Below are 12,315 nucleotides of genomic sequence, written 5' to 3'. Positions count from 1 at the left end.
TTAGATATAGATTTTTGTGTACATTTTATATAAATATTCTGGATATTTTATGTACGTTTTATGTAATGTCTTATATATATATATATATATATAGTGATTACAAATTAACTGTATACAATACAATTAATTTGCAAGGTCATATAGGATATATATTAGAAAGGACAGCAATACAGGCATATGCAGCTCCTCTACATGTTACTATATCACTATTGGCCTCTAGATGGCAATAACATACTTTTTTATTTTATAGAACACATTTTAAAAAATGTAAAAATCCTATTTTGTTCAGGTCGTGGCATTAGCTGGTTATCACCTAACTTTATTATTATACTGTAGTTGTGTGATCCAAAACATAAAACATTTTATTCACACCAAACAAAGTGCAAAACCTTTGATCTGGTCTGCCAGTGAGAGATGTTGTTTTTTTTGTACTAACTCCAGCTTTCGGTTCTCTTTTATCAGTTATTGTAACGTTTGATCGTAAAACCTCTTGTATACGTTTGTTAGCATTGATTGGCCTTTGGATAGTGCATTGAGCGTCAAAATGCCTACTGAAAATCTGACTGATAAACGCATGTCCAAGTTCAAAAATAAGGGCAAGGAGCCAACGGTGAGCTGTGCATATATTCTGGCAATTTTCCCCTTTTAACGGTTCACTCCTTGATCTCTTGATGTCTCTGCACCCTATCTATGCTTGCAGAAAATGCGTGACCATAGAATCGCAGAGTGTGTTGAGCTTCGAAAAGCTCAAAGGGTTGAAAGTATTTTGAAGAGGAGAAATATCTCCTCTGTGGGAGACGAGGAGCCTCTGTCACCAGAGTATAACACTGACAACGAACAGGTGTTTGTTAGTTAAACATTTAATTAGAATTCACATGTATACAATACTCTTGAAACTCACTGTTTTTATTTTGTTAAGGTCACATCTGCAACAATTCAAGAAATTGTTGCAAATGTGAACCGTGACTGCCCAGAGAAGCAGAGACAAGGTTGTCAAGCAGCTAGGTACAATCACCAGTCTTAACTGAAGGAGGTTGTAGAATCTGGACTTCTGACTCACTTTGTGGAGTTTCTAGGAAGGCATGATGACCCCACGCTGCAGTTTGAGGCTGCCTGGTCTCTCGCCAACGTAGCATCTGGCACCTCCTGGCACACACAGCAGGTGGTATAGCACGGGGCGGTGCCAGCCTTCATTGCCCTGCTGGCTTCACCAATGCTTAACATCAGTGAACAGGCTGTCTGGGCTTTAGGCAACATTGCAGGTGAGTATACTTTGAACTTCATTGTGTTTTCTGGATTCTAAAACAATATGGCGGTAGAATATTTGTACTCTTAATGATTGGTGAAACTTGGGTTCTTGAATGTTCAGAGAGGAACAAAGGATGACGATGCAAGTTGTACTCTTCTGAAGATTGAAAAACCATTTGCCAAGGTGTTCTTTCTCCCTTTTTAGGTGATTGTCCATCATATCGAGATGCCCTGACTGACTGTGGTGTCATCCTTGCTCTGTTGGCACTACTCATGCTAGATGCTCCTGTGAGTTTCTTCTGGACACCCCACACCCGAGTTGCAAGTGTAAATGCATAATGTTATCCACAAAATGTTTTTGCAGGTGGGATACCTTCGCAATCTTACGTGGACCCTGTCAAACCTTTGTAGCAACAAGAATCCCTTCCCTCGTTTCAGAGCAGTCCAACAAATGCTCCGCTCCATTATCCAACTGCTCCACCATAGTGACAAATCCATCCTGTCTGATGCATGCTGGGCCATTTCGTACCTCACTGAAGGACCCAATGAGTGGATTGATGTGGTCATCAAGACTGGAATCCTTCCACGGTTGGTTGAGCTCTTGGGATTTGAGGAACTTGCTGTGGTGGTAAGTACTCTAGTGTTTTGTTTTCTTTTGGTGTTGAAACTGAACCGCTTAAGGGGAGTTTCTCCAATATGCTCTAGACACCAGCCTTGCGTTCGATTGGGAATATCGTGAGTGGCTCAGACACAAGCGGCCATTGATGCAGGCGTGTTGAGTGCCTTGCCCCATCTGATGCGACACCCTAAGTCCAGTGTTCAGAAGGAGGCAGCTTGGGCGGTGTCCAACATTGCAGCTGGACCCTGCCAACAGATCCAACAGCTCATCACATGTGTGGATTGTTGGCTCCTCTAGTGGATCTCCTAAGGAATGTATGTCGTAACTGATGCCTTGTTTGCATGTTGAGTGTCTTCTGCCCACGCAGAGTTGCCCATAAAATGTTCTGGCTTCTACTTGATTGCTTGCCTCTCCTAAAGCTGGGCATAAAATGAGGCCAATTATGCAAGCAGACCCTCCTGGGGCTTCTTGAAATGTAGTTGCATTTCCAGTTGGCAAAAGTGTACCGTAACATGCTCTGTCAGATCTTTGAGGTAATTATATTGAAAAGAGTTTAAGCAAATGGCTATACTGAATTTGGTCTTGTGCAAGAATTTCTGACTGTTTCTAATGTTTGCAGTTATATCATAATTTGACTCGGATAACTGCTGTAATGGCAGTCTTTGGTTTTTGCATCTCTTTACTAATATTTGTAAATGCAGCTAATTAAGGTTCATAAATTCATAAATGGATGTCTACTTTGCAGACAAAATAGGCAATGCATCCTCAAAGTCTACCCACTTTACAATGTTTGTTTGGCCAGGATCTATGACACTTTGGGACACTCTTTATGTACCTCTTCAAACTGTTTTGCAGGGTGACTTCAAAACCCGGCGAGAGGCAGTATGGGCAGTGACCAACTACACCAAGTGGTGGGACTGTGGACCAAGTTGTTCATCTGGTCAAGTGCAGTGCTTTAGAGGCCATCTTGAACTTGCTTCAAGTTAAAGACACCAAGACTGTCCTAGTCATGCTAGACACCATAAATAACACTTTCTTGGTGAGTACACAATGTGTGGTTTCAAAGAGAATATGTAAAACCCTACTGCAACTCCCAGTGCTTTGCGTTATGAGAGATATGCTAAAATATTAACTGTGTGCCTTCTGCAGGCTGCTGAGAAACTTGGGGAGGTGGATAAGCTTTGTTTGTTGGTGGAGGAAGTGGGAGGGCTGGATCGAATTGAGTTCCTTCAAAACCATGAGAACAATGCTGTTTATCGTGCGGCTCATAGTGAGAAGTATTTCAGTGAGGTGGGTGTGTCAAGTGATTTTTGTTTGGATGGGGAGGTTTCTTGTCAAACGTTATTGTAATACTTTTGTTCACCCAAAATTAAATTTTCCATCACTCAAGTTGTTACAACCCTATATGCGTTTCATTCTATTGAACATAAAATATCTTTTAAAGAATGTAGTTAACCAAAGAGTTTCTGGTCCGCATAAAAAAATTTAACAGCCCAACCTTTGTGTAGTTATTTTACAATGCTTCTTTCTCCCAAAATATTCAACCCTTATGTTTTTAAATTGGTAAACCGTAACACAGCATTTCACAGCATCATTTTGAATGGCAAGTAAGAAAATGTGCACTTTCACCTGGACATCTCAGGAAGTATTAACTCTTACTCTGGATAAACAATTATTAATAATCGCAGCTTCAATAACTATTTGCATCGACAAAAACAAAACAGTGGAATGTGAAATGATCCATTTACTAGGACTGCACACATTTTTGGTTTGAATCAAAACATTGTATTAGAGTAACTTGGTTCCTTGAAGGCTTTCTTAGAAAAACCCTCTAAACATGCCCTGTACAATAAATCTATTATCTTGGACAAACATGAAGAGCTTTCAGAATTTACATGACACATTCACGCTTCATTATGGATCAAACCTTAGAACCAGAGAAAATGATTCCCACTCCTATTCAGAGAATGGTAGTTCTCTTACAGTCTCTTAATTTAATCATCACATTCATCCTCACTGTCAACATCTTTTTCCTTTTCCTTTGGAGGAGCTACAGGTGGAAGATCTAGTCGGGCCCATGACATTGGTTCTGCCTTCTTCAACACAACCTCAATTTTGGTAGCCATCATGTTTACCAAACTTCTACTTGCATCAATTACCTAAAGGGAATAGCAAATGGACAAAAGTCTTCGAATTATTAAATAATTTGATGCTTTTTTTGTATTGTAGTGGTGAAGTTTGTGTTAAAGCAATAAGCCTCAAAAAGCTGTGGTTTACACTGATTTTAGAACAGCTAAGTGGTGTTGTTATGCATGACGCACAGTGGAAACCCCCCAGATCTGGAACAATCCATTTCATAAAACTGTAATATTAAAATACATTCTCCTACCCAATTAAATAAGCAGACACAACTTTGGGAAGCCAATCTGAAAACATTTTTCATATTTCAAATTTCATATTTTTATTTTAACTTTATTCTTTTCAGTAATGTTAGTGCCACATGTTGTATACACTTCAGCTTTAATGAAAGAGTTTTAAGTACTTTACAAGTCTATACTTACCCCCCACAAACTGATCTGCTGTTCAAATTCTTTCTCTCCTTCAAATATAATGTGGATTTTGAGCTGCAAGAATAAAATACATTTTAAATTACCGCTATACAGAATCTTGCAAATAAATGTAAAATTATACAGTAAAATATTGAGCACAGGAATTAGTGGTAGTAAAAAAAAAAAATCACACCTATGAGACTTTCTATGTAATGTCAGCATAAAATCCAACAGAAGTGACCTTGGTGTCTTACCACAGTGCTGTTCCCCTCCACTGAGCTCAGCTCTGGTACTGAATTTTTGGCATAAATTGAAATGATGACCTGACTTCCTGTTTGATGCCAATCAAACCTGCATGGCACAACCTTCTTTCCCTGTGCACACATAGAAAAATGTCATCCTCCACTTAAAACGGGATTCACCTGTAAATGTATTAAACATTATGGCCTTCAACAAATAATTTGTTCAGTTAGAACTTGGATGTGGGCCTGCAAAAGGCCAGATGCTCTAATTTTTTTTTATTGGACAGGATGTGAAAAAAAAAATAAAATAAATAAAATTAAAGGGGTGCTGCTAAAAGAAAATCTCTTTGAATTTGAGACTTTAGTCTTTGCAACTTTACAGATCTTCTTTATGCACCAAGAGCTTGTAACACTCCAAAGAGAAAGGAAAAATTGAAATCGCATCATATGACCCCTTTAAGTTATATAGTGCTTTGACTTTTAAATCTCATGGTAGACACTTACTGTATCTTTTTTCTTCCACTGATGCTTTCCTTGGGTACAGCCCTCCTGAGACAGAAACGTGTTGAAGTCTGAGGTTTTCCTCTTACAGCAGCTCCAATATTTCATCCTTTAATGAGGAAGGATAAAAAGAGGACTTAATTGCATAGTCCACAGATATATCTGAAATTTCTCCATTTACACTTTTCTAGTAGTAGTATTCAGTTTTGATCAGGCGCTAATTTACCCTTCATGGAAGATAGGTACACCAGCATGATACAAACATGTCTCTTCATCACTGGCTGGTCCGCTGAATGTCTGAAAAATAGAATAATGAGAATCCATTGTTTATAATGGACTAAAGAGATTCAACGTGCCATGGTTTCTAATCGGAAAAGCAGGCAGAGAGAACAGTACCTTACTGCAGCCTCCATTCTTACAGGACGTCCCTATCTTAATTTCATCACTATCCTCCTCTATAATACAAGAAAGAGAATAAAATGCATCAGAGTAATAGACAAACATAGAAAGGTGGGGAAAAGGATGGTTGGGATATTCTTACCCTTTATCTCCTGTGCATTTTCCTCAGTCAATGTAAGCTTTTCTAAAGCCTGTTCAAGCGAAGGAGAGATCTTCTGTTGTAGACTGGAGAAAGGCTCATCTGGACTACAAAGACAATTAAAAATGGCTGTTTTCAGTCATTTATCCTTAAGAGGTTGTAACATCAATGTGGGTTTTGGCTGGGTGAACTGTTAATGAGAATAACTTGTTCTCTATAATAGTTTTAATGCTGCATTACTTTATCTTCTGAACATCTGAACTAATGAGCCAGAAAATACAAATGGGAAGACCCTGTCCTCTTCAAGTGTGCTTTTACCTTGGTCGTTGAATAGACTCCAGAGGTTTTGGTGCTTGGGTGATGCATTCATTAAACTTTGGCTTCCCATCATTCACGTTCTTGTCCACAGAGGACTTCACTTCTGGTTTAACAGGCTCAGAGGGCTTCTCCTGATTATGAGGGCCTTTCGTGCAACCCTAAGAGATTCATAAATACAGACAACCGTTTTAAGACTCCAGCCACAACTCTGTCTACGAAAACACTCATTCAGTCTCATCACAGATGAGCACTCACAGCAATACTGAGGAAATCCGAAAAGTCAGTTGTTCGTCTCTTGCAGCAAGACCAACCCTGGGAAGCAATGGAAGACACGATTTAATGGGTTTAACTCCGAGTAACATAACAATGGAACGGTTAAATTTCACATTAATAAGTAAACTGATCTTCTTGCATGTCCTCACCTTCAATGCATCATGAAACACTGGCACTCCAGGGTGGTATGTGCATGCATCTATGGATGAGAAGAGATTGATAGCGTGAAATGTGACGTCAAAAGAATATAGTCACATGTTAGTGTGTAGATCAAGTTTGCAACAACTGCCATCTGTAAACGATATAATAATTTACGAAATCCGATCTACTGATTAAGCATCATTTAAACGTTAAGAACCACCACAGCAGATGCCTCACTATTACTAAATTAATTTGCTAAATTATATTTACATAAAATTTACATATAGCTCTTGAGAGGCGGTCATGTTTCGTTAATATTACATGTATATCAATAAATGTTATTAAAGACAAGAGGTTTTGTTTCTGCATTTATCCTGCTACCTACCATAGCAATCCGGCTATCGTTTTGTTTGTTAAGTCTTACCATCTGAATTCTTGTCGGGATCAAAACGTTGTCCACATCCCTTATTATAACACAGTACAGACATAATGTACGACAGAACTAAAACATATATTGTACAACGTGGTCAAGAGGGAAGGATCCGAAGACTTGACTAGCTTGCTGCTACTGCTTCCCGTCGTGAGGTCCCTTCCGGAATCTTTCGTTAATTTCCGTAAATTGTCGTGCAGCGCCTCGGCTCCAATCGTGTATTTTCGGAATGTCTCGGAATTGGTTGAATTGATGGGATCACAGAGTGAGAGATGGGATGCACCACCTAAGGGAGTTGTGAATTAAAAACACAGATCAAGAACACAGACAAGGCAGTGCATGAAAAAGAGCCCTGTTCTTTTATATTTTACGCCACCACATAAAATTAGTTACCCCCCAAAAAAATCTAATTATCATGAATATGTTATTTTTATGTTGCAACAATCTTAAATGCGTTTTTAATGGCATTGTCAAGAACATCAATATTGTTTTGCGCGCTCTATTTAGCGTAAACACATTAATCTAATTGTCTAATGTTTGTGTGAGATAAGGTTAAGATCATTTTGTTAGCCTATATCGGACAGCAGCAACACCGGGTTTCGTTTGCGCATTCAAGGGATAACGTGCACTCGTGAGCGCGCATTAGGAGGTGCGCGCTCCGCTGATTACAGTCAACTGTGAGTGGAAGAGTCCTGTATGGCAAAGAAGTGAAGGATGTAGTTGCACAGAGCGGACTCTTGGATGTCTGCAGCGCAGAGATTTCTTTCTCCCTAAGCCAGAGGTAAGAGCTCATTCACATATTTTGATGCACTAATTATCGGAGAACAAGTGACTACTCGGTCTCAGTAACAAATATATTTTACTCCACAGCGTTGAAAGTTTCCTTTCATTACAATCGCATTTTAATGGATACTCGTGCGTTCATTGGAGAGAATCGGTTTTGTTTGACATGATCAAAGTTATTTACTTAAAATGCAATACACAAATGTAGCCTAATGCTAAACTATAGGTTATGTGTCATTTAGTCTTTTGTTGCACTTTACCTTCAAGAACATTTAAATATTATTTGTTGTACCTGTATCTCATATATATATATATATATATATGGCTATTAACCCTGACTTTTGCTCTTCGTTGCTGTTATCATACTTGCAGTGAGATCTAACCATCTAACTCGCTTGTCAGTGTTTTGTGAAAGGGAATTACTGAGTCCATTGAGAACAGGGTCAGGTATTTATTTATTTTTTGACAATTTAATCCAAACCAAGGGCTTCTTAATAAATAACTGCCTTCACATTTATGTGAGCAATAGGATATGTCTTTGTGAGATGAATGCCCTTGATTGAAATAGTTTACTGCATATCTCTTTTTTGCAGGATAACTGGATGATGGCATGGCTATAAACAGCTGCCCTGGGGGTAGTATGAGGATCTGTCTCACTAGTTTCTCCTTATTGCTCCTCCACCTACTTCCTTGTTTGGGGCAGCTGCAGGAGCCAGGGTCCTCATCCTTTCAATTTACCGCCTCCATCTACAATGCCACCATTTATGAGAACTCTGCAGCTCGGACATACATTAGGACTGAGGTTAAAATGGGGATTCCTCTATCTAAGTTGGGTCTTTTGGACATCAAATATTCCATTGAATCTGGAGACGATGAGGGGCTGTTTCAGGCTGATAAATATATATATATATATATATATATATGGCTATTAACCCTGACTTTTGCTCTTCGTTGCTGTTATCATACTTGCAGTGAGATCTAACCATCTAACTCGCTTGTCAGTGTTTTGTGAAAGGGAATTACTGAGTCCATTGAGAACAGGGTCAGGTATTTATTTATTTTTTGACAATTTAATCCAAACCAAGGGCTTCTTAATAAATAACTGCCTTCACATTTATGTGAGCAATAGGATATGTCTTTGTGAGATGAATGCCCTTGATTGAAATAGTTTACTGCATATCTCTTTTTTGCAGGATAACTGGATGATGGCATGGCTATAAACAGCTGCCCTGGGGGGAGTATGAGGATCCATCTCACCAGTTTCTCCTTATTGCTCTTCCACCTGCTTCCTGGTTTGGGGCAACTGCAGGAGCCAGGGTCCTCCTCCTTTCAATTTACCACCTCCATCTACAATGCCACCATTTATGAGAACTCTGCAGCTCGGACATACATTAGGACTGAGGTTAAAATGGGGATTCCTCTATCTAAGTTGGGTCTTTTGGACATCCGCAGATATCGGCGCCAATGGCGAGTTTTACTATTTCTTCAAAAAAGACGTGGAGGAGTTTGCTGTCCACCCAACCAGTGGGGTGGTATCACTCACAGCCAAGCTAAATGCAGATAAGAACAGCAGATTTGACCTTGAGGTTTTAGCAGTGGATCGTGGAATGAAAGTTTATGGGAACAGTGGTATTAGCAGTACAGCCAAACTAGTGATCAGTGTTGTGCGTATCAATGAGTTCGCTCCAACACTGACTGCAGTCACTCGATACCCTTTAATATCAGACAAAGAGCCAGTTTACGCCATTGTTACTGTAGAAGATTTGGACGAGGGACCCAATGGAGAAATTGAATGGGTTGCCATCATCGCAGGTGACCCACAGGAGCAGTTTGTCTTTGGCAGAGCTCCACTTGGAAATGAGTACAAGCTGAAAATGTCTGAACCAGTCAACTGGGACAAATTTCCTTATGGTTGCAATCTCACTTTTCAAGCCAAAGACAGAGGAACACCACCAAGACTCTCCAACACTCAGTCTGTTCAGCTCTTTGTGAAAAAACCACAGTCTGTGCAGGTGAGTTTCGAAAAGAAGATTTACAAAACCTCAATTATTGAGATTGCACCACGTGGGACCATAATAGAGACTGTGAGGATATCTCCAGGTCCACCCGTCGTCAGCTATGCTCTAAGCCTGACCTCAGATTCAATTTATTTTATCATTAATCCATTCACTGGTGTCATCTCAACAGTGCAACAGTTTACCACATTAAACCAGGAGCTCTTTGATTTAGAGGTGATGGAGACAGTAAGTGGCATGACTGCAAAAGTGCAAATCACGGTTGAGGATGCTAATGACAACTGCCCAGTGTTTACCAGCACATCTTACGAAGTCTCTATCAATGAGAGTGTCCCCATTGGCACTAGCATTCTTACTGTATCAGCGGTGGATGATGATAAAGGTGATAATGGGTGCATAACATACAGCATAGCCAGCCTTCAGCCCCTTCCATTCATCATCAACCAAAATACTGGAGAACTGACGACATCCAAAGAACTTGATTTTGAATCGTCTTTGGAGACATACGTGTTCGCCGTCCGAGCCTCAGACTGGGGATTGCCTTACAGACGAGAAAGTGAAGTCAATGTCACTGTACAAGTGTTGAACATTAATGACAACCAACCCCTTTTTGAGCGTGTGTCATGTAAAGGTACGATAGGACGTGATTTTCCTGTGGGCCAAACGATCATCATAATGTCTGCCATTGATATTGATGAGCTTGGGTTGGTTAAATATAAGATTCTGTCTGGAAATGAGCAAGATATTTTCACTCTTAACCCGGACTCGGGGATATTGACATTGAGAAGACCACTATCTGCAACGAGTGTAAATAATGAACAATTCAACTTGAAAATAGCTGCGTCAGATGGTGAGCTGCTCTCCGAACCCACCTTTGTAAATATATCATTGGTCAAAGGGAGAATGCCAGCAAGAAGTTTCAGTTGTCGAGACACAAAAGTTGCACAGAAGTTAGCTGAGAAACTTCTGAAAAGAGCCACTGTCATTAGCAAATCCAAAGTGGAGGAAGGCTACACCGATCTATTTTCTGTCAACAGACAGACGCCTCAGTTTGAATCCTTTCCATCGGACATTGTAGTTCGTGAGGACATGCCCATGGGAACAAGTGTCCTTCAAGTGAACACAAATGATGGTGACACAGGCTTTAATGGTCGCATTCTGCATGCCATATCAGATGGGAACGTTGACAGCTGCTTCAATATTGACATGGAAAGTGGCCTAATATACATCTATCAGCCACTGGACCGTGAACGATCAGATCGGTACCTCCTTAACATAACTATATATGACTTGGGCCTTCCACAGAGATCCAGCTGGAGATTGCTGACAGTTAACATTGATGATATGAATGATAACAGCCCAAAATTCTCCCTCGAGAGCTATACTGCCATTATACCAGAGAATGCAGCTATCGGCACGGAAGTGATCCGGGTCACAGCCTCAGATGAAGATCTCGGTCAGAACGGTGAAGCCTCATACACCTTGTTAACAAGCACCCATTTGTTTGCAATTAACAGCGAGACTGGTTCTATTTATGTGTCTAGTCATTTGGACAGGGAGTCCATCTCGGATTTCACCCTCAAAATTCAGGCCAGGGATAAGGCAGAAAGAGGGAATCAGATGTTCTCAGAGACAACACTGAGAGTCTACCTTGAGGATGTAAATGACTGTGCCCCTATGTTTATTCCCAGGAGTTACAGTTGCTGTGTGTTGGAGGACCTTCCTATAGGTGCAGTTATAGCTTGGCTGCAAACGCAAGACCCTGACCTTGGATCTGGGGGATGGGTGAGATACTCCCTGCCCAATGATTTCAATGGAACATTTAAGATCCATGCTGAAAGTGGTACCATTAAGGTTGCCAAAGACCTGGACTATGAGAAGCAACAATTTTACAATCTCTCGGTGGTTGCAGAGGACTTGGGTTTTCCAGTTAAGCTTCGCTCCGAGTCTTATCTTGAAGTGGAAGTCATTGATGTCAATGAGAACCTCAATGAACCGTATTTCTCAGAAATCGCAGTGAGGGGCACTGTGAAGGAAAACTCTTGGCATGGAACAAGTGTCCTGCAGGTGACTGCTCAAGATGATGACAAGGGCAGAGATGGAGTGATCAGATACTCTATCAATGCTAGAAGTGGTCTTGGAAGGTTCTCAATTGATGAAGAAACAGGTATCTATAGTTTGATTCTTTATGTGCCTTTTGGTTGTGCTACTCTTTGCCTTTTTTAAAAACTAACCAGTCCTGAGTCGATGCTCGCACAATAAAACAAAACCTGTGAAAATGGTTGTGAATTTATGCCCTAACATTTTACTGCAGTGTGCTGACTGAATGGTATTAAAAGTTCACAGTGACGTTATTTCTCTTGGCAATGAATTTGTGCTCTGAGTCTACAATTGCCTGTGAAATTGCCGCCACTGGAAAAGACCACTGACCTAGAAAGGTAGGACTTGACCTCTGTGTGGTTTGAAACAGTGTTCTTCTGTGATTTTCACAGTCTGTGATTTTCAAAATCTGTGAGATCTGGCATTTGCTGTGAGATCTGATATTTGTGTTTAAATCTTTTTATTAAGGTATTCAATGAAACAATCCAATAGTTATTGTTACATACCATGATTTCAGTTATATATATATATATACATACAAACAAACCTAAATAACAC

General features: G+C 40.1%; 2 protein-coding genes and 1 pseudogene across 2 annotated transcripts in view; 2 read left to right on the top strand and 1 right to left on the bottom strand.

Moving 5' to 3' along the window:
• Nucleotides 1-405: 405 nt before the first annotated feature.
• LOC107718773 (importin subunit alpha-5-like) lies at nt 406-3,217 on the top strand (annotated as a pseudogene).
• A 409-nt stretch (nt 3,218-3,626) lies between these two features.
• Nucleotides 3,627-7,035, bottom strand: LOC107718728 (cysteine and histidine-rich domain-containing protein 1). Its single transcript, XM_016525932.1, has 11 exons — nt 6,854-7,035; nt 6,438-6,487; nt 6,271-6,327; nt 6,016-6,173; nt 5,701-5,804; nt 5,556-5,614; nt 5,386-5,456; nt 5,163-5,268; nt 4,671-4,790; nt 4,429-4,491; nt 3,627-4,026 (listed from the first exon to the last, which is right to left on the bottom strand). Exons 1-11 carry the CDS (start codon nt 6,915-6,917, stop codon nt 3,862-3,864), a joined length of 1,017 nt encoding a protein of 338 aa, XP_016381418.1. The 5' UTR covers nt 6,918-7,035; the 3' UTR covers nt 3,627-3,861.
• A 172-nt stretch (nt 7,036-7,207) lies between these two features.
• The window catches only part of LOC107718772 (protocadherin Fat 3-like), a 64,528-nt gene continuing 59,420 nt past the window's right edge, over nt 7,208-12,315 (top strand). Inside the window, exons 1-3 of the mRNA XM_016526001.1 lie at nt 7,208-7,640; nt 8,236-8,531; nt 9,022-11,824. Coding sequence (XP_016381487.1) covers nt 8,253-8,531; nt 9,022-11,824 — 3,082 coding nt within the window. The 5' untranslated portion in view covers nt 7,208-7,640; nt 8,236-8,252. The remainder of the gene's footprint in view (nt 7,641-8,235; nt 8,532-9,021; nt 11,825-12,315) is intronic.

This window comes from Sinocyclocheilus rhinocerous, unplaced genomic scaffold (assembly GCF_001515625.1).
Source record: "Sinocyclocheilus rhinocerous isolate Xijiao unplaced genomic scaffold, SAMN03320098_v1.1 scaffold1655, whole genome shotgun sequence".
In the NCBI taxonomy this organism is placed as follows: domain Eukaryota; kingdom Metazoa; phylum Chordata; class Actinopteri; order Cypriniformes; family Cyprinidae; genus Sinocyclocheilus; species Sinocyclocheilus rhinocerous.
The sequence above is the reverse complement of the archived record's forward strand: the minus strand, read 5'-3'. Positions and strand labels throughout refer to the sequence as shown.

Excerpts from the sequence above, each read along its gene's own strand:
- LOC107718728 (XM_016525932.1), bottom strand. The coding sequence starts at position 6,917 with ATGTCTGTACTGTGTTATAATAAGGGATGTGGACAACGTTTTGATCCC. Across the intron at positions 6,328-6,437 it reads TGTTTCATGATGCATTGAAG|GGTTGGTCTTGCTGCAAGAG; the intron begins GTGAGGACATGC and ends ATTGCTTCCCAG. Across the intron at positions 4,492-4,670 it reads TGGAGGGGAACAGCACTGTG|CTCAAAATCCACATTATATT; the intron begins GTAAGACACCAA and ends TTATTCTTGCAG.